This window comes from Euprymna scolopes, chromosome 28 (assembly GCF_053919585.1).
Source record: "Euprymna scolopes isolate OS-2025 chromosome 28, ASM5391958v1, whole genome shotgun sequence".
Classification (NCBI taxonomy): Eukaryota; Metazoa; Mollusca; class Cephalopoda; order Sepiida; family Sepiolidae; genus Euprymna; species Euprymna scolopes.
This window is the reverse complement of record NC_136509.1, coordinates 82,512,881-82,538,641: the sequence shown is the minus strand read 5'-3', so window position 1 is coordinate 82,538,641 and position 25,761 is coordinate 82,512,881. Positions and strand designations below refer to the sequence as shown.

Genomic DNA, 25,761 nt, shown 5'->3' with positions numbered 1-25,761 from the left:
GGTCATGTGAAGAATTTTTATCGTAATATTTCGGAATCATCCTTCGTCATACATGTTTGGCTTTTAAACATGCATGTTATGAACAAATTATGTAGAAATTGGAAATTAATTTATTTTATTTTAAATCTATTAAACTTAATAAGTATAACTTGATCAACTCACATAATTTTTGGAATATGTCATTTACGTTCCACGTTAATAAGGTTGAATTCTGAGTAAGAAAAAAAAATGTGTCCTTTTAGTTTTTGATCATTCTGGGGTGCTTCAACTCTATTTGATCCAGAAATTCTTTTAATAAAATTAATTATAACCTTTTAAGTATACACGTCTACATCATTTGCTTTGAAAGCCGTTGTTACATTATTTCTAGATGGAGAAGAAAATTAATGGTGTATATGTGATACCACGTGTGCTACGTCGCCTGGCAACGATTGGCAACCTCAATGTTGTGTACTGTGGATTTCTTTTCTTTCCTCTTCTCTTATTCTGGCCGCATTGTCATGTTTCACATTGGCACCTGTCAAGTGGGATCCACACAGACTCATAAGTATCTCCGACACTTTCTGTAAGTATCAGTTGCATGGTGTGTGTGTGTGTGTGTGTGTCTGTGATACCATCGACCCTCTGAATGTTAAGTAAATTTACTATTAAGCTTGTGTTCGTCAGTTGGTTGATCAATTCATCTCTATCTCCCAGAGATCACCCAATCTGGCCCAAGTTGCAATCTGCCTTCAATTGAATCAAACTTACAATTGTCTTCAATCGTCACAAACCCAAGACTGACCGCAAAATATTCCCCATCGCCGTGAACTGTCATAAAGCTCGGTCACTCCTAAAACTAACTCTAAAATATATTGAATTCCATTGTTCAGTCCTTTGTCCTAAGATAACTGCCACACCTTGCATAACAATCCACCTCAGCTTCCTGGTGAACAACTTCCTATCCATTGTCCTCCCACAAATCCCATTTCCTATACCTTTTGTTCCTCTGATAAATTTGTTTCCTCTTGCCTTTTGTTATGCTCCTTTTTCTCTTTCTCATCCACTTCCCTTGAAGGGAAGGAGGAGCCAATGGAATCACATGTACACCAGAATGCTAAAAGCTTCTCTTAACATCCGGAGGCAGTACCCATAAGGGGAGTAACTTTACAGACACCTTTCTTTCTTTCTCTTGGAGAAGAGTTGGATTTGCTAGGAATTGCCATAAGCTAAGGACGAAATCACAGATTTCAAAATAGGAAAGTAGTTCAGTTGGCCACACAGAACTGATATGAAGCAACTCGCAGCATTCACAATGCACCTACGAAGACCCAGCTTGTGCATATAGTTACGTTTGATGATACATGTTTTCGGTTTATAATAACTAAAGCTATGACAAGACAATATTCTTATCGTTGTTTTGACTCTCGAGTATATATCCGACACAGTTAATCAAGAAACACATCACTCTATCTACAAACATAAGATATTAACTGATATATACTCGAGTCAAAATAATGAAAAGAATATTCTCCGGATGAAGATCTATGACTAGAAAATCAAGTTTGTTCTAAATTCTGATTTGTTTATACTTTCTGATTATCTAGTTATTGTGTTCTTTTAAGATTATTGTAAAATCCCGTGTAATGTGTGTATATGTATTCGTGTGTGTCTGTATTCATAAAATGTGTAATTCGTGTATATATGTATCCGTAAAATGTGTAATGAGTGTATATAGATTCATGTACGTATCCGTAAAATGTGTAATGCGTATATATGTATTCGTGTATGTATGTATGCATAAAATGTGTAATTCGTGTATATGTATTCGTGTATGTATGTATGTATGCGTAAAATGTGTAATGCGTGCATATGTATTCGTGTACTTTATAAATTTTATTGCACTAAAAGCTATATTGAACAAAGAACAATTGAACAAGAAAACTTAAACGTGACTTGTTCAATTGAACAAGACATTTACTTTAATAAATGCTTAGTATGGAATAGCATTCCCTTTTGATTTCTTTAAAAGATCAATCCTTTTAGACATGCTCTCAACTAAAGTGGAACACTGCGAAGAGGAGATGCTATTCTATTCGCTTTGCACAGCTTCCCACAGTTTGTCATTTTTCGAAAAAGTTCTTCCAGCCAATGCACGAGATATTATGGACCAAATATCCTCGATTGGGTTTAAATCGGGGGTTTTGACCTGGCCAAAATATCACATTAATTGAATTATCAGAAAACCATTTTCTTGTGACTTTAGCAGTGTGTGCAGGGGCATTATCGTGTTGAAAAATAATATTCTGAGATATTCCCAGCTTCTGGATACTTGGTAACAGTCCTGTTTCTAATATTCGAATGTATTCCTTTGCATTAAGTGACTTCTCACATCTAATAAGTTCCCCAACTCCTGCTGCAGTAAAAATTCCCCATACCATTATCCCTCCATTCCCGTATTTAACTGTCGTTTTTATGCAACTTGGCGAAAATCTTTTTCCAATTGCACCATTCGGGAGCATCACTAACAAGACAAAATCTTGATTCATCTAACCAGAAAACATTCCTGAACCAGTCCGTATCTTTCTTGCCATAACACGAGAAAAATCTTACTATCATTGATGTTCTTTTTAGATAAAAATGGCTTCTTTGCACACCTTTTAGAAAAAAATCCCATTTCTTTCATTCGTCTAGTCTAGATATTGTATATCAAGAAAGACAATTTCCAGCCCCTGTTTTTAATTCTTTGCTATGGTCAACATAAGTTTTCTTTCAATCCTTCAAAACAGTTAATTTAAGCCTGTGGTCGTCCTTCAAAGTGGATGCTCTAGGGCGACCAGATCCAGATGGGGTGGGGCATACATTACATGAATAGATGTTTATAAGTATAAATTTTATGAAATCAAATAATGCTGTATAATTTTTTATAAAATGAAAAATCATTTATTTTTTTAGATTTTCAGTGGGATGCATCCTAATCCTAGAAAACTTTGCAGTTTTTTTTCCTCTTCTCATTTTCTTGGTGTTGTTGGTGGCACTTAAAAGAGAAATATTTTATGTCCGATCGCATTGACGTGGTTGGCACGAAAATTAATCTCACAGGATTACACAATGCACCTATGAAGACCTATCTTATGATGGATTATTACGTTTTATGATACGTGTTATTGGTTTATAATAACCATTTAAAAATGATAATCGGACGAAGTATAATTTTTAACAACTTACAGATTAAATGGTAATGTAGAAGCTGCTGAATGCATGATGCTTTAAAGACTTTTTGCGAGACGCATGTTTTTGTTTACTTCTCAAACTGTCATGGACGGCTCTTTCTACTCCAGGGTGATAATTCTGTCTTTTTCAATCCAGTTCAAGGGAAATAATTCTGTTATTTCTTTTCATGATAGAAAAAAAGATGCTAGCCAGGAAGATCCATGGCTAGACAATGAAGTTCTGCCTATTTCTCTTTAACATTTAAAAATGATTATACTTCTTTTCATGTGTTTTTTGCATAATCAAAAAATTCCTATCTCCCCCCCCCCTCGATTCATATACAATTAACAATTCTGTTCTAAATTCTCGATTCCGATTTGTTTTAAATTTCTGAATATCTAGTCATCGTGTAACACTACCCTGGGCATCAGGGTCGTCGTCGTACACACAAGCAAGAAAAGGTGCACTAACCCTAAGTCCTGGTGGCTACACTTTTAACTCTGTCTAGTGGTGGACCCTTGAAGGGTGACCAGACTTACTGAAAATACCACAGGGAAAATACCGCTCAAATGTGCACGACCCTGTCTGTGTGGCAACACTGTTTATTTCAGCTAGCTGTATGTCACTTCGACTTCATGCTGAGTTTTCTTCTCGCAATGGCTTGGTCTGTGTCTTCACTGTCTGGGCGTCAGGGTAGATCTGAAATCAACTGCACCTTCAATTTGACAGACAATCAAAAAAAACAAAAAAACTAGTTGTCATTTTTCTTACAAACAAAAAAATAATTATTCACTGAAAGTTACAAAACTCTGATCATTCATAAGTTGTGACTCTAAATACAAATTCTCTGGGGACTGGCGGCTTCTATTAAAGTTATGGCGAACAACCCTAAGTCCGGGGGCTTGTCTCTGCACAGTGTAGATTCAGGGGCTTAGAATAGGGTAGACTTAAGTCAAGGGCTTCTCTTGGACTAGTGTGAAAGTCTCAGGCAGTTAGCAGAGTGTGTCCTCGAGGCTATTTTTGCCTTTCATTATTATTATGTAACCCCTATGGGCTGGAGCAAGTGCACAGGCTTGGAAGAAACACGCACCTAACTCCAATCCCCATGGGAATCTGTCCAGTGGTAGGATTTGCTTTCGCCGCCGTGGTTCGTTTACCTGCCTCAAAATCTTGGTCCGGCTTTCGAACTCCGTCAACAAGGATGATCTGAAATGGACTACACTTCCATGCAACAGGCGTTCGATAAACAAAGACAAAAGAAGTCAAGGATCAGTTTCAGTACCAAAGAAGATGCGTGGCTGTGTGTCGTCTCAGATGTCTTCGCTTTTCGTTATCAGTTAGCTTTAACTCCACCTCCTTATTACGGGTTCCAAATAGCTATCAGCCAATCAGAAGCTATCTCTTTGTCTTTCACCCTTCACTAGGTTCAGTCACGTTCCATCTCCAAAGGGGAAGATCCAAGTATTTTCATTACACCTAGAACTTCGCCCCCCCTCCCCGGCCATAATCGCTGAACAACAATTTCTGTAGCTGGCTAGACAATCTCAAACGACCCGGAACAGAAGAAAAAGAAACAGAACAACACTTGAAGTTATTATCGAAGAGAAAAAGGGTTATCTGTTTTAACAAGCCTCTCTTTTTTTTTTTTTTTTTATGCTCACTTGAATTCTAATTCTCCAACGTTAGGCCACAGGTTTATTGCCCCCTGACTTCTGTCACAGCCGAATTCCATTCCAAAGCTGAATTACCATATCAGTAAAAGGCAATGGGCATCCATGAGCACGGTTTTATAGTTTCCTTCCCAGCTGCTGTCTTACTTGATGGCCATTTCCTCTTCTCTCTTGATTAACACATTTTTGACTGACACTCAACGACAATCTAGGACTACTCAGGAATTAGTTCTAAGATCCGATTTTATGAGAAACAGTTTTGAAATAAACTGTTTCTCTGTCGGTTTTTTTTCTTTCTTCCAATGTCCACAAATAAGTAGGAGTATTGAATTGACATCATATCAACCTTTTCTATAATGCCATTTTTTTTTCTGCATCCTCATTATAGTATTAGCATCATTCCTGCATCCGTGAACTTGCCACAATTATATTAAGAATCAGGTGGGCTTAACCCCGCCTCTGATTTCCAGAATTCTATTTCACAATTCTCAAAAAAACAATTTCTGGCAGTTTTTGAAATTCTCACACTCTAAAAAGAATTTCCTTTTCTTCATCCTTAATCTGCAACCTCCAACAAGAGAGCTCATTGCCTTCACCCTTCGTCATGTGGGAGGGTCTCTACCTTTCACCATCACTCACATCGGAGGGTCCATCTTTCATTTGCATGACAAAGGATTTTTTTTATTCGTATGAATAAAAAAAAATAAATAATTTGGTTATCTTTTTCGGGTGATCAAATTCCCTGGACAAAATTTAATAGACACTTGACTTAGTATCGACCATCTTGTTTTACCTTATCTAAAGAAACTCATAACATCCTACCTATATTTCAGGTGAACCAATAATAATTTTTGACCACTCAGAATTTGGTTAACTGCTTTTCTTTACAGGGGAGGTCTATTAAGATGAACTTCTCAAATCACCAAAAGGCGCAATGTCTGACATTTTTTTTTTTTTTTTTTAGATACCTTTATATTGCAATGTCCCATTTTCAGCCGGTGTTCTTTTTTTAATGGCTGTTTATGCCAACAGAAATTATAACAGAAAACAGATTTCTTCTTTATCAATATCCATAAATAAGTAGGTGCATGTATTAAATTGATATCATAACAACCTTTCTTAACAATGCTCTTTCTTTCCATCATTATCATCACCGTCATCGTTACATCCAACAACACTGTCAGAGCGTTTTTTTTTTTGTTTTTTTTTTCAAATTGTAAAATCCTGTATAATGTGTGTATGTATATATATATATTTATTTGTAAAATAAAAAATACACTAGGCAAGGACATACATTACACGAAAAAATCTTCATAAGTATAAATTTTATAATAATGCTTATAATTTATATATCTACAAAAGTAAGAATGCATGTGTGGGGACACTTCTCAACCTATATACTCAATGAATTTTTGATGTGTAGACTTGAAATTTGGTATATAGTGTATTCAGACATGCACAAAGCTTTTTAATCGGTTTCCATCTGGAAAAAAGGGGTCAAAACTGAAAAAGTAGTGCGTAAGGATCATAAGATTTTTATCTATTTGTCAACTGTTTCACGAATGCCCACACGTGAATCATTCAAATGACAGATTCTTATGTTTAGAATAAGTACATTTGAAAAAACTTTTTAAAAATCGTGTCAAGCTGGTCTAATAATTATTGTACTGGATGACTCACTGTCTTTAGGTTTTAGTTCTGTTCTCAGCTGGACTTTTTTTATTATATTTTTTTTTTATTTACTTACAAGGACTGAATTGTTTAGAAAAAGCATGATACTTGCACGCACATGTCTCAGTTTCTTTGTTTTCTTTTTTATTTTATTATTTTTATATTCATTTTTCTATTTATATGTATTTATTATTTTTTTTTTTAAAAAGGAATTTAATGTTAGGTTCAATACCTGCACTATTTCTGTTGTTCATAAGAAAGAAATCTGCATTAATTAAAAAAATTGATATTTATGCCTATTTTACGATTGGCAACACTGATTGGCCCACTAGTTGATAAAATAAAAAAGTCATTTATTTTCTTCAGTGACATGCATCTTAATCATCAAAGCCTTTGTATTTCTTTTTCTTCATTTTATTGCTGTTCTTAAGTCCAGGAATGGTAGCCATTAAAAGAGAAAAATTATACGTCCGATCTCGTTCGTTGAAGTCAGACCCAATGTGTGCTGCATGGCTAGCTCGAAAATTAACCTTACGAAATAACACATTCAAAAGATCTGACTCCATCTTTATCCGTCTTTCTTTTTTCTCTTGAATGATTGAAAATATTCATTTTTATAAACTCATAGAAAATTTCATTTATATTTTTTATGTGACATTTTTGTTTAATCCACTCATGTTCTTACCCGTGTCATTTATACCGTGCCATTTTTATTTATTTTTTTTGTGTCATTTTTTTTTTTTTTTTTTTTAAATAAAATTCGTTATGATATATAGATTGTAGTTTTACTGGTAGTTTAAAAAACAATGAATACAAGGGTCATTTCAAAAGAAAAATCTATTTTTTTCTTTTTGTTAACTCGAAAAATTGAGCTATGGAGACAGGAGTAGTACCATTAAAATGAGTGACCGTTGTACTCCAGGATTTATTTTTCTAAATAGTCACCACCATTCTCAATGCACTTTTACCAAGAATTCAATGATGTACCTCAGCTCCTGACACACATCCATGACAGATTGCTTTCTTAGTCTCACAATATCAATATCTGCAACAGAGAAATGAAACTTTCAGTTCATGAATGCATAAGTTTAGTCATCATAACAACGCAATTTGATCCATTCAGGGGAATAAAAAATAGGAGGCATTACTTTTGGAACATCCCTTGTATCTATCATTTCATCATCAGTACTAGAAATGGAGAATGAAGTTAAAAATAAAAATGAAAGAATTGATTTGGAATCGGAAATTAGGCTCAAATTTTCTCCTTCTGATCCCCCCAGAGTTCAGATGTTTTTTTTTTGATTCCTAATTCCAAGCAATTGTCCTAACATTAGAAATAAATAAAAACGATCTATTTATTTTATTTGAGGACGATTATCCTCATCTTCATAGTAGTTGTTTCACCAGGTTTCGGCCAAATATTCCTCTGGCATTCTTCAAGTGGTTAACTGCGGCAGGATACGAATGCTGAGTCTCTTAACTGTATCCTCAGTAATTACTGCCTTCCATAGTTTTCGTCTCACCATGTTTGGGCGAACTAATCCTCTGGTCTGCTTTGGGTCAGATTAAAACCGCTATACTCAGACAATGCTTACCTGGAACCATAGAGATTTATTTATTTTATTTGCGGACTGTTATTGCGGACTTACTATAGTTTTATTTAATTTATGTACCTGAAATGCGCATTTACTGAAATCTCTTTAGATAGAATATTTTTGCATCTCTCATATATTCTAGTGCTTTCTCTGTTCCGTCTGCCTGCTTCCCACCTGACTACAACCTGGATGTTTTCAAGTCTAACGTAAACAAATTCCAAGTAGACACTTTATCAAATCTCCACACTAACGTACTGTACTTACAATAACCCTTATCCCTGAGTGGCTTCCGGGCCTTGATAAGTGGTGACCACTTTGTAAAAAAAACAAACAAAAAAAAAACTGGATAACCAATAATAACTGAAAAAGATAAAAAAAAAAAAAAAAAAAATCTGAAGAAATGATTAGAAAATGTCAATATTTTTAAAAATTTTATTTTTATCTGATATTTCCAAAAAAGAAAAAAAAAAAGTAAATTGTTCTTTCCATTTTTTTTTGTGTGAATGATTAGTTTTAGATGAAAGTTGAATAAATGAAGATGATTTGAAAAAAAAAAAAAATGAAATTTTATTCAGTAAAAATGTTGATCACATTTTGTTTGTCTTTTTTGTTTCTTCATAGCACATAGATAAATAAATGCTTTATTTAGAATTTAGGAGAGCGTGGAAGGGTGGAGGAGAGTTTAGTTTTTTTTTTGTTTTTTTTTTACCAGTTCTCATATCTTGAACGTTGTTAATCACAGAAAAAAGTTTATATTAAAAAAATAAGCAATGTTTTTACAAACTTGAGATGAAGCATCATCATCATCATAATAATTCTATGAACTTGCAATCAAGATGTGGAATATTAGACAAGAATGAATATAGTTTATGTAATGATTTTTAGAAATTGTTGGCCGGTGTTGAGTGATAGCATGCTAATAAATTCTTAAATTCGTTCAATTATTAAACCGTGCACTTAGGCACTACAAATTTTTATGTTAAATGACCGTATAAATATCTTGGAGAAAAAAAAAAAAAAATCTGAGCTATTGAACTTATGAATTATAGAATATATATTCTAGGTAATAGGGTTATATAAAAAAAAAAAAGAAAGAAATGGGGCTTTGCAAAATTTTAATAAATATTTGATTGGCCAAAAAGTTCTTTGTTTTTTTTTTTTTTTTTTTTTTTTCTTTCCTCCTGTCAGTTTATGGAGAACTCAAACATCAAGTTAAGAAACATAACCGAGCTTGGCCTTTGGGCTGAGATCACAGTGTAGTATCTGATCTGATGTCGCACTTCACTTTTTCTGTCATCGGCTAGTGGAAAAGAAATCCTTCATGACTGAGAATTTTTATTTTTGTTCCTATCCAGATTGCCTCTTTTTAGGGAGCTGGATTTTCCTTACATTAAAAATCGACCTTGTGTCTAGCACTGCCCTCATGGGGAGGCAAGTAAATAAATAGGAACATATCTGAGCTTGTGCAATTCATTTTCTGTGTCTAATTTGAAAATTTTATGAATGTCTGCGATTTGTCTCCTTACCAAACAGCAATCTTGTTCGATCACTGCTTGGTCACTGTTGTCTGATCAGAATTTCTCTCACTAAAAAAATAAAAATTTCCTTTCCTTAATCAAGCAAATCATTTCTGGCACACTCGTTCTGTAACGGCATTCTCCCCATACGACACATCCTTGTGCAGATTATTATTTGATCGACCAAATTCATTTTCCACATTCGATTTGGAAATCTTGAACGTCTGTGATTTGTCTGATTGTAAAACGGCAATCTTGTTCAACTACATTTTCCACTCTGCCAGTCGGAGCAAGAAGCATCTCTCATTAAAAAAATTTCTCTCAGAATATATGAAACCATTTCTGGCACTCCACATATGCATGGCAAACCTTTATACACATTTCTGTAGATGATTTTTCTTTTTCTGTAGTACAAAAAAAGTATTAGATGTTGGTGCTCTGCTTCATCTTCCATTTCATATACAAACAAAACATACTCGGTACATCAAATACATGATTTGAAGAATAGGAAAGTGCGAAAAGATGACATTAAAAAAAAGAAGAAAACTTTTTTGGCCAACCCAATATGTATTTGCCTCTTTATGACATTTAAAACAACAAATCTTCTAAAAAACATTGTTAATGTCAAACTATTCACTTTCACACTTACATACAGGATGACTCTAAATTCATGGAATGAAAATCAAATAAAATCCACAATTCTTTCCAAACTGTAACCATATTCGGTAAAAATAAATGCCAGTCTCAGCTTATTTACACACGTAAACCCAGTCGTGTAACGTTACACACGTAAACCCAACACGTTGTAGACAGAATATGTTGTCAGGAACATAACTTGATTCCTTTTCTTTCGCAGCAACATTTATTTTCGTGCTGTTGAATGTCACCCTCCTTTTTATAGTCCCTACCGGTGATGTCATTTCGCAAGCATTTGCATACACGAGTCTGCACTCTGTTATATAATCATGACTGTCCAACAGTTCAATGATGTACAAGAAAAATTTCTGATCATCTCATTACTAGATGTGATCTTGACTTGGCTTCACACTCACCAGATCATAACCTCCCAGAGTTCTATTTTTTAGGATAATCTCAGATGAAAACAATCCCCAGGCTAATCCTGAACTGAAGAAGGTCATCGGAGTCAAAATCAGGGAAGTCTCTCAGAGTTATTGACAATTTCAGATGTCATATGCTGGTGTGTATATGATGAAACAGTGATAAAACAAAGACTGTTGGACATTCATGATTAAAACTTGGTGGACAAGTCAGTTATAGACTGAAGTCTTTGTCTTTTTTTAGTCTTTTTTTCTTTACTGGTGACGTCACACATGCATTTGTATATAGTCATCTGTTACAGATTTACAAATCCAGTTTAAAAAAAAAAAAAAAGAAGGAACTTATTGCATACAATACACTTCAGTTCCTGTTGCATATTCTCTGACATATTTTTTATCCTTTCTTAAAATGCGCTTTAAGACAGCAAGATCTACATGCTGGTCTTCAAAATCCTTACCTTTCTTTTGATGCCCCCCCCATCCCCACCTCCATTCGATTATGCTTACCATTTTTTTTTTTTATAGTTTTAAATAAACTTCATAGACTATATATATATATATATATATATATAATGTCTTGGAAGTTTCTTTAAAACTGTAAAAAAAAAAAAAACAAACAATTTTTTAAAAAATTTGTTCTTGGTTGGAACATTATTTTGTCAGTAAATCAATTAATCTCCCGTATTGCTGAATAGTTTTACTTACATGAACAAAAGTACAACCAATGTTCTTAAAGGGATCATCAGTTATTTACCATGAAACACTGTTTTGAGGATATAACAGCTCCTTTACAGTGAACTGTCCAAAGGATAAAGACCTACAGGAGGACAGTGGCAACGGTTTAAGGACAATTCGAAGTTCTCTCTCAAACAATTCGGTTTGTATTCTAACTCATGCAAAAAAAAAAAAAAAAAAAACCAAGACAGATGTTCCTGGCGTGCCACAACTCACAAAGGGGCTACAATTGCTGAATCCACACGCAATGAACACAAGAGAAAACGTGACATTAGAAAAGACTAAAAAAAAAAATCCTTAGATGGTTCTTAAAGCATCATTCACGTTTTTGTGCAATATCGTCAGCACCTCTGATACAGAATTATCCCACAGATGTCCAACATGCAGAAAATACTACAGAGCTTGAATCAGTCTAAAAGGCCATCTTTGAACCTACAGAATAACTGCATGATCAGTCATTTGTCGCAAGTGATGGATGAACATCATCATTTATTTATTCATATGTGTGACGGAAGATTAGAACAACATTGGTACCGTCAGTTTCAAATCCAAAATAAAGACGACCATACATATATAATAAATATTGCTCGATTGAAGAAAGGATTGTGAATTTTATTAATGATTTCATGCATAGCATTAAAAAAAAATTTTTGTTGTTGTTCACGATATATTAGATAAAGTACAATTATTTCAAACCAAGGTGATAGCTATAAAATAAGTGACAAACCTAAAATCTGAGAGCAACATTGACTGGCGGCAGATATATTTTGAATTAAGTAAAAAAAAAAAAAAAAAAAAAAAAAAAAAAAAAAAAAAAAAAAAAAGTTTCTGTCGTTTTCTTAACTCTTCCACAAAATACATCCAACCCAAGGGAGATAATACCCAACTCACCTATTTTCTTAGAGTCGTCTCCCTTGCACTGTATTTTCTAGAAAAAAAAAACTGAAAACACGTAAGTTGTCTATAAACGGTTTTATAAAAAAAATTTTTTTCACTAATAGTGAAAACAAAAGGATTCAGTTAAAATTTGAATCATAGAAAAGTCTTAAAAAGTACGTTAGTGACCCCCTGAAATTTGACCTCCTTTTACAATTTATGGACACACCCTCAAACCCAAAGTCCGATTTCTTACAATACAGAACCCCCTATTTTCTAAGTTGAAAAAAAAAAAAAAAACATGGACTCGTACGTCGTACGGTTCATCGACCGAAACGTTTGCGCCAATAACACCCAAGATGAGAATAATTGTGGCAACTTGTACAGTTTAGTCAAGACATTCAAAAATGAAAATATCGAAAAAAGTTGGTAATCGTGAAGAAAGAGAGAGCCTGTTTCCTCCGTTTGACTATAGGTGGCGTTAATGTCTGTCCACCCAGTTACGGAAGTACAAAATGTATATAATGGCACCGTTGAAATAAAAATAAATGTTTAATTTTAAACGTTTTTTTTTTGTTTGTTTTTTGCAAACATATTTACGTTTGTTTTTTTGTTGTTGTTGTTTTTGCAAACATATTTAAGTTTTATTTTTCCAAACATTTACGTTTTGTTGCTAGTTTATTTTCAAACATTTACGTTTTTTTTTTTTGTTTTTTTTTTGCAGGCATAAACTAAATATTTTTGAAATATTTTTCTTTTAGAAAAGTTTGCTTATGCACTTATTGTACCACGTTATTTTTTTATTATTTTTTATAGTAGTTTCAAGTAATATTCAGGTTTTACAATATCCCTTTTCAAATATATATATAAATACTCGCGGAAAAAGTAAAATAAGTCCAGAAAAATTAAGAAAAAAGAGGGGGGGGTCAATAAAAAAAAGATAAAAGAAAAAACGTTGACTTTTTTTTATTATAAGAACGTAAAAAATACTCGCGGAAAAACGGTTGTACCCATAAATATGTTTAAAAGAAAAATATAGCAAAAACATTTAATTTATGCTTGCAAAAAAAAAAAATTAAAATTAAAACAAAAATAACGTAAATGTTTGAAAATAAACCAGCAACAAAACGTAAATGTTTGGAAAAATAAAACTTAAATATGTTTGCAAAAAAAAAAAAAAAAAAAAAAAATGTTTAAAATTAAAATATAATAAAAACATTTATTTTTATTTCAACGGTGCCATTATATACATTTTGTACTTCCGTAACTGGGTGGACAGACATTAACGCCACCTATAGGCAAACGGAGGAAACAGGCTCTCTCTTTCTTCATGATTACCAAAAAGTTTTAATTGTATGTATCAAACGAAGTTCTCCGAAAAAAATTTCACTTAATTTCATTAAGTAGTTTTTTTTTTTTTTTTTACTGCGGAAACCACGTTTTTAAGAGAGCGCGTTGAAGGCGGCCATCTTGAATTTATAAAAAAAATTTGTTTGAATTTCAGAAATAACAAAGGGAGATAACTCCAGTTAAAGCGCTGACACCCCCTTCCCATCTTTAATACTAGCTAAATCGAACATTTTGCTCGGTATTGTAACAAATTGTTTTTTTTTTTTCGCTGTAAAAAAAAAAAAAAAAAAAATACTTGATGAAATTAAGTGAAATTTTTTTTTTTTTAAACTTTGTTCCATAATGGTTACATGCAATATAACTTTCTTTTTTTTTTTTTTTTTTTCGATATTTTCATTTTTTAATGTCTTGACTAAACTGTACAAGTACCTAATTGTGCGAACACTAAAAAATACAAAAATCAAATCTTTGGTTTTAGCTGAGGTTCACAAAAGCGACACAGAAACTTTCCTTCTTGTAAGAGTGCTTGCATGTTGACACAGTGAATCCTTGAATGTTGTGTCAGGCTACTTAGATTTGCAGATTAGACCACAAATATGACAACTTAGCAACGGAGATGAATACAAAATGTCCAAACTAAATTGTGAAAACTATTATTTGCAATTAGCTAAAAGTTTTATAAAAATAATAAAACAAAACTATTTTAATTTTTTAAGCTGAATTTGCTAGTTAAGGTCATACATTTTGTAAAAGTTTTGTCTTTGAAATTTTCTTTTCAATCTTGTTTACTTAAAAATATAGCAAAGTGCTAGCAGTTTATCTGCTGACAAAGTTGTAGAGCCTCCCATCTTGTTATAAACCCGATTTGCAAATGTATTATTGTTTAAAGAAAGAAATTTAAATTAGTCCTTATCCAGAATTCCCCCATATTTAAAAAAAAAAAAACAAAAAAAAAACACATGTACAAACTCGTGAGGAAATGATATCATATTCCAAAAATTACATGAACTGATCACATAATTTTAATTTAAATAAGAAATCAAATTTTATGAGTAACCGAAGAGTGACTGTCTCACCCACCCTTTTGAAAAATTTTAAGAAACAAAGGGAGATAACTTAATAATTCAGACTAAACTTATGTTGTTATGCCTACAATTTCCTATTAATTGTTTAAAAATGAATTTCTTTATAATAAGCCGAGTATGTGGGGTCCCCCCCCCCCACAAGTGAAAAATTTACTTTCACCATGCCTAATGTTTGTGCAAAATTTCACAAAAAATCCAAAGCGTGGTTATTGAGAAAAGTGCGAACAAACGAACGGGAGTGAATTAATAGGTCCAACCCCTCCTTTGTCGGGTGACCAAAAATAAAACTACTAGATCAATTTATGTAATTTTTGGAATATGATTTTTGTTTTGTCACTTTTATGTACATCATACAGATTTTTTTTTTTTATTTATTTTAGTTTTTTAATAGAGGAGGAATTCTGGACAAGAACTGAATTTTGATTGGGCAATATCTTAAAAATTTCTAGCCACCTTATAATGTTCTGCCATTGCCAATAAGTCGGGCTAGGAGATTTCTTTCTTAATTTATACCATTTACTTAATTACTTTTACAAGTTTCTTCAGTGCTGGTGCATATTGGAAACCAGACGTCTCAGCGTTCGCTCATCTTTGGCTGGAACATGATGTCAACAACTGGATTATGCCAAACAACAGCTCAGGTTTAGCTGCTATCTGATGTAACACACTGATCAGCCAATCACAACGCGGCGCATTGAATTATAATTTTATAATAAAACAACAAAAAAAAATTTTTTTTAACCTTTTTTTTTAAATATTTCCATAAAATTATTTGACCCCCTCCCCAAAAATTAACTTTTGCTTCTTTTAACCTTTTCTTGATAGTTATTAAAGAAATAAAAATAATGATAATAATAATAAATTACGGTAGGTTTTTTTTTTTTTTTAAATTTTTGATTTCTATATTTTACATTTATTCATTTTGCTATTTTCTTTTACGTAGCGTTGTTATGATTTTATTGGCGAGGCTTGGCATACTCTGGCTGTTGACATGTTCCAGCTAAAGTCCAGCGAATGCTGAGAAAGGTCTGGTCCACAATATGTACCGATACAGTTTTTTCCTAAGTTAACTCTATTTTATTTTCTATTAAAGACATATTTATTGTCCTTTATATTCATTTTCGTTTTTAAAATTTTATTCAATCTTTTTTTTTTTAATATACAAAAAAGTTTTATCAATAAAATATTATCTCAAAGCTTTTTCTTGAAGCAAAAAAAATATATATGAAAAAGTAATAATTAAAATTTACAAAATCAGAATAAAAATTATTTTAAAATTTTTTTTTCATTATATTTTTTTTAGTTTTTAAAAATATAGATTTTCTTTTTGAAACTTAGATTAGGTATTTTTTTGCATGAGAATTAGAATAGAAAACAGGTAAAAAAAAATGTTATTCTCAAAAAAGATTTTTCAGAAATAACATTAATTATTCCAATTTAATTAATACTGCTCATTAATATCATTGAGACGATCCATATTAAATTCACCCTTCAGAAAAGTTGTTACAAACATATATAATTATTTCCACAGCCAGACAACGTCATAGTTCACAAGAGCCATGACAGCGAACAAAACGGTCCAAGACTCGAGTTTCACCTTCATTTGGGCTCATCAGTTAGACATATCTGAACTCGGGATTTGAAACCCAAGCCTCTTGCATGCAAGGTGAGTACTCTGCCACATGAGCAAATGCGCCACGCAAGAAAATCTATTAATTAACACAGATTAAGCAAACTGTGGTGAAATTTAACTATGGAATGAACCTACTTCATCTCAAACAAGACTGTGAAATAATTATATAATCTCTCACAATCTGCAAATATATGTGTGTGTGTATATAAAATGTTGGCACAAAACTTTTTGCCAAATTGTAGAAGATGTATTTTAAACCATCATAATATATTTTATATATTTTATTGTTATTACTTAAATATATCACCATGATTAATTTGTAACTTTTTCTTTCAGATTATTAAAGCAACATTTATATTTTTCTGTAATATTCTCATTCATGTTGACATGAAAACAACCTTCTTTAAGTCAACAGAAAGAGATTCATCTTCCATCATGATAATGCTCGTCGTCACACAACTGACCAAAGATCTCCTAGGATAATTTGGTCAGGAAATCTTGCCCCATCCTTCATAATCTCCTAACCTAACTTTCTCAGACTATCACTTATTTTGAGAATTACAAAACCATTCCGATGGTTTAAAGTTAACGTCACAAAAGAAGAATTGAGAACGAGTTAGATTCATATTTCACATCAAAACCTACAAATTTTACACGCAGGGCATTTATAAGCTTGTTGACAGATTGTATCAAGTTATTGAGAGCAAATATCGTTATTGTTATGAATAAAGATTTTCAAAGACAGTTTTTCATTTCCAGGATGAAATTTTAAATCGGTAAGAACTTTTGCACCAACCTGATATATACGGACCGTGTTTGGATAGCATCCCAGAAGTGGCGCCCTCTAGTGTACAAAACTCTTGGCAACTACTTGAGTTATCAGTTTTTCCTTTTGGGCTTTCATATAGCGAAGGATTATGCTTTTGTACATTAACATATCAAATATCTCCTGACAGGTCTTAATCAAAACGGTTACTCTCCAATATGATGAAGTAAACCTTTAAAGGGAGATAACTCCTATATGTTTCAATAAAAAAGAGAAACAACTCTTTCTGTAAACTTTAATAAAAAGTGAAATGGTATTTAGCTCTCTCTCTCTCTCTCTCTCTCTCTCTCTCACGGTGAGAAATGTGATAAGGGTTGGAAAGTGGGATTGAAAAGTCAGCGCCCTGCAAAAAAATGTCTGGATAACTGTCGGCATTTCTCGATAAGGCGATTAGCAATAAAGTAACCCTTCTCAAAAAGAGAAAGCAAAGCCTGGGAGGGTGGACCTCCTAGAATTGCACAGGACCGCAATCAACAGGGAAAAGGTCATTTCAGTATTGGCCTAGATTTTGTCGATTTTGGTGTCAATGGAACAAGTTCCGTGCTGGCTTAGATTTAAAACATAGGACAGAAAGGAAGAGAGAAAAAATATGAAATAATTTGGTCATGTCGTTCGATTAAATGAACTCTTTCTTTTCATACAACTGGATTGGCGATATCTTAAAGAATAGATTGACTGCCCAAGGATTTCTAGGCATAATGTGTTGTCATTAGTACCACTTTGTTGTTGCCAGGGATGGGAGAAAGTTTTGTTTTTAATTAATTTATACAGTACTTTATACAATTGTGTTTTTTGTTTAATAACTCACAGAGCAAGTTGTTGAAAACAACTGGCAATATTATCCCAATTCCTGGGACCAGGGAACCAGTAGCCTTGATCCCTGGTCCCAGGAATTGGGATAATATTGCCAGTATCAACACAGTTAAATTTATTTTTTTACGTCTGTACTGTGATATTGCATTGGATTTACCAAATTTGCATTTGGAAGATTATTGTAAAATATCTAGAAACTACTTAAAAATAATTAAATTTTCTGAATTTGACATGAGAATGGATTATTTGGTCTAGCAATCTCATCTTTGTTGCCATTTTCACAACATTTTGGCTAATGTAACTCTCGACCGTCTTTAGGAACCCTTTATGTAATCCACGGAGGGGGGGGGGGTAGCATGCTCTTGTTCCATCAGCCACGTAATAATAATATATAGCAATAGTAGTAAGATTGTACATCGAAAACAAAGAATAGGTTCAGGGATTCCAAAATTCAAACTAGAATTGTCTGCAAGGACCTGTGACATAATCGATCAAGTATTAGGTAAAAGTTTGTTCTATTCTGGAGGTTGAAGGTTCAATCCTTAGTCTGGTCGATACTAAGAATATGAATTACTTAATTATTGTCACGGTTGACAGAATGAAAGTATGTTACCTCATGGATTAAAGAAAAGATTTCGTTCAAAATTCTGTGCAGATTTCCAAGTAAGACAAGATAGATCTGAAGAAGGTCGGAGGTTACATTGGCCGAAACGTTGTGAAAATGACACTCAAGTGGAGTACAGTAGTCCGAATAATTTAAATAATTTCCTTTTATTTATTTATTTTTTTTTTTTTAGAATGGATTACTAGGATTCTCATCTCGTTTTTTTTCACAACATTTTGACCGATGTAAGCACAAACCTTTTTCAGGAACATCAGGAACCAATATGGGATTTTGAACTGAACCTCTTAGTTCATCCACGTTGGAGATTGTTCTTATTCCATCAGCCATAATACAATCAAACAAGCTTCGAAACCTAGTAGGAGATACCCTTTTCTTTTTTATTAACTAATTTTTTTTTTTTTTTTAAATAATAAAACCAAACTGTTTTGATTTTTTAAGCCAAATTTGCTATTTGGTCCGATAAAATGAATTAAATAAAAGATTTTGTTTGAAATTTCGTGCAGACGCCCCCCACTCCAAAAAAATTAATTTATTAAATATACAATAGTGTGTTTTTTTTTAATCTCACAGAATAGGCTGTTGAAAACCCAGGCATCAAATCTGCTGGTTCCAAGAATTGGGATAATATTGCTAGTACCAACGTAGTAAAATTTATTTTTATTTTTTTTGTGTTATGCGATACTCTTTTGGAGGAAGCTGGTTCAACTTGCCTAAAGTGAATGCCGCTGGATTATTTTTTATATTATTTAGGTTCAGACTATCGGCCAAGCTCCAACCTCTGTCCCATCGCCACAATGTTGCATCCCTATGCCTGTTTTGCAAGTACTTTATTTAACGGCAAAAGCGCTATGATAAACTCATAGCACTTGTGCCCTCCTCAATGTACATACTCATGACTAACTTGACAGGCAGCAAAATCCCACCACTTCATTATTGAGGTCCCTAGATTCCGGAAAGCCTTCTACTCTAATAGTTTCTTCCCTCCGATTTACTGGATTTTGGAATTCCCTCCCTGTTTTCTGCTTCCCTGATGTACTAACCTGTAAAAGTTTAACTGTAATGTGAACACACATCTTGCTGCTCAACTTCCCACAGTTCCCCGTTTAATACGGTCCCAAATAGCAGTTCTTTATATTCCAAGTGGCAACATGCCTTGCTCAAGGTGAAAAAGAGAACAAAAAAAAAAAAGTGGAGAAGATGTACCTAAAGAAGGACGGAGGTTTTGTCGTCCAAAACGTTGTGAAAATAGCAACCCGAGATAATATTACTCGCCTGGATAATCTAAATACTCAATTTAAAAAAAATTTTGTTGTTGTTGTTGTTTTGTTTTGAGCAAAGTTTTTTTTATTATTTTAATTTTTTAACTTTTTTTTATTTAAATTTCAAAATATAAATTCTCTTGGAATAGAATCAGAGGGCTGGCAGAATCTCGTCCAAGTTATGAGAACTGGAGGGGGGGGGAGTGGAGGAAAGTAACTGGGAGGGGCACGTTATGTTGCTTGATGGCAGGCGCTGACCCAGAGTTTAATTGCTTGATATTAAGACCTCAGGAAGACTCAGAGTTATTTGCGAGTATTTTAGAGCTGATGTACCCCCAACCCCCAACCCCCAACCCGCACATACACACACCTTTGAGAAATTAACTCCAATTTCTTTTTTCTGTTTCTTTTTTCTGCGTTTTTTTTTTTTTTTCAATCTGGAGATTGGGGACGAGGACACTAAATGTACTTGCTAACACATGGTCTTTTTTTCCTTTCCTACCCAGGTGAGTCGAGCAGCCATTCTCGGCTTTCACGATGATTGATACTCGAGTTGGACAGACGCCTGGAGCCATTGCTACCCGCCGAATGAGGGGGCAGCATCGAGTCGGCTGAACTAACGTTGATCTCCTCTTCGTCCATCAGTAACATGTCGGCCTCAAAGTCCTGACTCTTTTCAATGTGGTTGTAATATTTGAGCCTGTCGTTATGGCGGAAATATTTGACGGACACGTCGTCACTGGTGATGGACAGAGATTTTGTCTGGCGAATTTGTCGTTTCAAGAAGTTGTCGACGACCCAAAATATAAAAGCCTGAAGAAGAGACAAAAAAAGAAAAAAAGAAAGAAAGATTGATAGGTGATCGGGTTAGGATTAGTCATGATCATCATCATCATAATATTTGGTTTAATGTTTGTCATACATCCTCGCATGCATCGGACGACTTTTAGAAATTGACTTCCAAGCTAAGTTTTTTCTGGCTAAGTCTATTTCCTCTGTTATCTCAAGTTCATTTTTTATCGTTTCCTCTGGAGTGAAACTATTACACAATTTAATGTCTTCTGTTCCGAGCTGTTTTCTATATCTAACCTAAGAACACTCTTGCAATGTGGCCAAGGCCACTACAAAGAAGGTGAGCTTTCTCTACCGTGCTAGAAAGCTACTTATGCCTGAAAGTACCCTATACGTCTACAAGGCCACCATTCGCCCATGTATGGAGTATTGTTGCCACATTTGGGCTGGTGCATCTGCTACTAGTCTCTAACTCCAGGACAGGGTTCAAAAGAGAGTCGCCAACCTGATAGGTCCCGAACTGTCATCTAAGCTTCAGCCTCTGTCCCACTGATGAAATGTTGCATCCCTCTGCCTGTTCTACAAGTATTTTATCGGTGAATGCTCTGACGAACTGCAAGCACTTGTACCCCCTCGACGTAAATACCCCCAACAAATCACACCCCTACACAGTAGAGATCCCTAGATATAAGAGAACTTTCTACTCCAGTAGTTTCTTCCTCAGAACTGCTAGACTTTGAAATTCCCTTCCAGGTCCCTGCTTCCCCAACTGTACTGACATGCTGAAGTTCAAGTGCAACATGAACCGATATCTTGCTACCCAACTCCCTACATAGTACCCCTGTAGCTTATGTACCTGATAGTAGCCCCCGACATCAAAGTAGCAATGTGTCTTGTTTGGGGTGAAAATGTACCAACGAACTACAAGCCCCTTCGACATAAATACCCCCCCCGACAAACCCAACAAGCAGCAAAGTCACACCCCATACACAGTAGAGATCCCTAGATGTAAGACTAAGAAATTGACTTCCAAGCTAAATTTCTCTAAGTCAATTTTCCCTGTTATCTCAAATCCATTTTTATCGCTTTCTCTGAAGTGAACCTATTACACAATTTAACATCTTCTATTCCCACCTGTTTTCTATATCTAACTTTAAAAAAAACTCTCTTTCAATGTGGCCATACCATCAAAGTCTTCTGTTTTGCATGCATCTATCCAGATTCAACCTTCCTCTAAGATAATCAAAAAAAGCCTATCCCTAAGGCTTCCATTACACGTCCATTGTATCGTTTCAATATCATTCCTCGGGTTTGTTTTACAATACACATAAGTACAAACAAGTGGTCAAATAAAAACTGTTATAATGGAATGACCTAGCACCCCCCCCCTCTGTACAATAATATACAGACAATGTAGAAATACTCCTCTGGGGATGAGAGAGTTCCAAGACACCGAGAGAGACTTGTATCCCCGTTGTAAATAAACCTTTGTATTAATCCTATGTGAATGTCCTGTATTACGATTATCCAAAGAAAGATATATCAAAAACAAAAAAACCCAACTAATATATAACAAATAAATGTCATAAAAGGCAAGATAAATTACATATGTATCTAACTGGAAAAGTTTTTAGTGGTTTTACTTGCTTTAAAACATTTATTCAGTTTGAAAAACAAATAGTGTTTAGTGTTACGTAAGAACAAGAAAAATGGTTGTGATTTGAAGTCTCAATAATGACTTAAAAATAATAAAAAAAATACTGTTAGAAACCCACCCAATAAATGTTAGTGACATTTATTGGGTAGGTTTTTATTTTCTTTATTTCAAGTCAGTATCAAGATTTCAAAGATGTAAGTGTTAATTCACGGCCATTTTTTGTTTTGTTCTCACCTAACACATGTTTTTCAGACCAAATAAATGTTTTAATATAAGTAAAAACACCAGAAAACTTATTCAAGGAGGTAGAAGAGTAACTTATCTTGCCTTTGATAACATTTATTTGTTGTATACTAGTGGGGCGTCTGGCTTTGCTCGGTCGTAAAACACGCTTAAATATGATATTTTAATTTGTCCAGATTTCGTATAGTTATAGAGTCGTGATTACAAAAGTTTTTAAAAAAATATTTTGGTGCCATCAGCTAGAATCGAAACCGAAAGCAAAACTAACATTCAAAGCTGGTGACGTTACCATTGTAACAACGTGACACGCATATGAACTGATTAAAAAATAAAAAATAAACTAAGATGAATGTACAAAATGTATAACAATTTTTTTTTTCAATTTTAACCCCTTTTTTATCCCTTGAAAACTATTTTAACCGGCTAAAGGCTCATAAAAGAACGGTCCGTAAAAAATCCAAACATTTGAGGCCCCTAGCACCACTCTGTGACTTTTAGTTTCGGAAGAGATAGAGTTTAAATATATGGAGACAGACAGACATATAGCCGTTTATATATTAGATTTGGTTTTTGTTCACCTTTTTTTTATACCTATTTGTATTGTAAAACAAACCCCATTTCTCTTTACTGTCACAAAAGCGTTTAACAATCGAATTCGATGAAACATTTAAGGATTAATTTGGCAGCCTCTTCTCATAACGCTCAACCTGTGTTAAGGGGCTATAAACAACATTATGTTATTGTTTCGTGTTTATGATTGATCTGGAAAATGAATGGTGATATAAAGATAAAAAAAACAAGCTCTACAAGATCCTCTTTCCTTTATCCAATTCTGTCACATCATTTTAACACCCAGTTCCCTGCATTGCTATAGCCTTCTTATACTCTTCCACATTTGAATATTATGATAAATATTTTTTAGACTCTTATTCACACACTAACCCAGATATACGAGACCCGGATATAAGAGCGAATTTCTCTGGTCCCAAATTAGAGCTTGTGTTAAGTTATAAATAACCCGGATATAAAAGGCCCTGGATGAGAGGTCTTTTCTATCTGGGTTATACTATATATATATATATATATATATATGTATATTCTGTTTTTCTTTTTTTTTTCCTATCCTTATATAATTGAATTCTTTTTTTGTAATTATAAACTTTATAGAAGTCGGATTATGTAGGTGCTAAGTCTATGATAGGTTAAATTTAGTTTCTTTTCTTCGGGAATTTAAACTGCATTCTTTATTTTTTTAACTTAAAGTTTCTTTGGATTTATATATATATATATATATATATATATATATATATATATATATATATATATATGATAATTGCTTCATCTTTACAAATAATCACTGCAACAAAAACCCCACCGTCATCCCCCTCCTAACCCCCGTTCATCTCACATGGCCACTCAGATGGCTCTTCAAATCAGCAGCTGACTTACATGGCCTGAAGCAAAGAAAACACATAAAGTCAAGTGCCTGCACCGGGTTAACTGCACCACTCTGTGGTATGGTGTCCCTGTGCACAATCATATGCCTCTTTAGACCAGCAGTAGATTTGCACTTCCTGCACCACACAGGTTGTCTCATCAGATCGCGGAGGCAAGGGTATATGAGAGCGTCTTTCATGTGACTGTGTGGTTCGCATACCCAGCTTTGGACAGTAGAAAGCGACCACATGTTTCACACCTGGGGTTTGAATTACTGATGCTTCTTTGTTATGAGAGTGAAATTGGAAAATCAAAATATTGAATTTCAATTAAAACCGATGATATCTACTTAACTGTTATGTCGCAGTAATGAGCATATCCAAAAATTACGAAAAACGATAAGACAGAAAATTAATCATCAATGAACACAGTTTTTAAAGAAAAATCTGCGAAACTTGAGTTTTGCATTAAAAAAAAAAAAAAAAATTAAATGGAAGCGTTCATACCTTAACAGGGGGAGGTAATTATTTTCTGAAAATAATTTGAAAATTTTAGGTCGATTTAGCAAAACTCAATTTTCACTAAATGTCTATGAAAAACTGGTTTCATTAATAATTAATTTTTCTACCTCATTGTTTTTCATAATTTTTTGATATGTTAATTACCGCGACATGACAATTAAGTAGATACGATTGGTTTTACTTGAAATTCAGTATTTCAATTTTCGAATTTCGTTCTCATAATAAAAAAGTACCTACTAAACTCGTTTTTAAGGTTCACATTATACAACCATCACATTATGTTTGTAACATTTCTCAATGCATATCCACAACTCTAACTGACTAGGTTTTGCTTCTATAAATCACAGTGCTTACAGATGCCTGATAGTCTTCCCTTGGTCGACAGTGGTAACTCTCTGCTGGTTAGTAATGATAGCAGTTCCCCGAACATAATCCATCGAATCCTAACTCTTATAATCACACTACCACCTGCTCCACCCTGTGTTCCAATGGCATCACCCAGTTAACAAAACTTCTAAACGACCTCTGTAGCTTCGCCACACAGATAGACTTTCTCGATATCCAAATTCTGATCACGTTCCATGGTCTTACACTTCTTGCACACAATCTACTTAGAATCAAGAAAAAATAGAAAACTTGGTCAAGTCAAGGATTTCTTTCTTTCTTTTTTTCTTTCTTTTTAAAATCTTAAAAGAATAATTACGTATCAAACGGTCACAAGACAAAAAAAAAAAAAAAAAGAATGTTGAAGATGCGCTGTTTAATATTCTAACTGGCGAATTTGGCGTTTCAAGAAGTTGTCGACCACCCAAAATACAAAAGCCTGGAGGAAAGACAAAAGAAAGAAAGAAATGCTTTAGAATTAACAAAAACAGAAAACTTGGTCTGCAAAATCAATGTGCAAGCTTGACTTCTGGGTGGATAGATGGCCGAACACAGAAATCTTTAAAGCGGTGCATTCGTGTAAAATGAATAGGATTTTCCGATGTTGCATCATTCAATTAATTCGTGATTCTCGTCTTCATTGTTCAGTAATTTGATTTTTTTTTTTAAAACAAAGTGAAGTAAATCTGCAGTGAGGAATACAGAGTTATGTACTCTTTTTTTTCCCCCAAAATGGCATCAATATGAAAATAATTCAGACCCAGATAAAGTATTTTCTGGAAGGAATTAAATCAAATTGCCATGTAACCTCAGTTTTCAAAC

General features: G+C 33.7%; 1 protein-coding gene across 2 annotated transcripts in view; it reads right to left on the bottom strand.

Moving 5' to 3' along the window:
- Positions 1-7,433: 7,433 nt before the first annotated feature.
- LOC145249697 (store-operated calcium entry regulator STIMATE-like) overlaps positions 7,434-25,761 on the bottom strand; it is a 161,385-nt gene continuing 143,057 nt past the window's right edge. Inside the window, exon 7 of one of the 2 annotated variants that reach the window (XM_080111509.1) lies at positions 7,434-7,578. In XM_080111509.1, the coding sequence (XP_079967635.1) occupies positions 7,564-7,578 (15 nt within the window). In that variant the 3' untranslated portion in view covers positions 7,434-7,563. Of the gene's footprint in view, positions 7,579-19,961; positions 20,719-25,761 lie in introns of those variants that run through there. The other variant, XM_080111508.1, reaches the window with a different exon arrangement.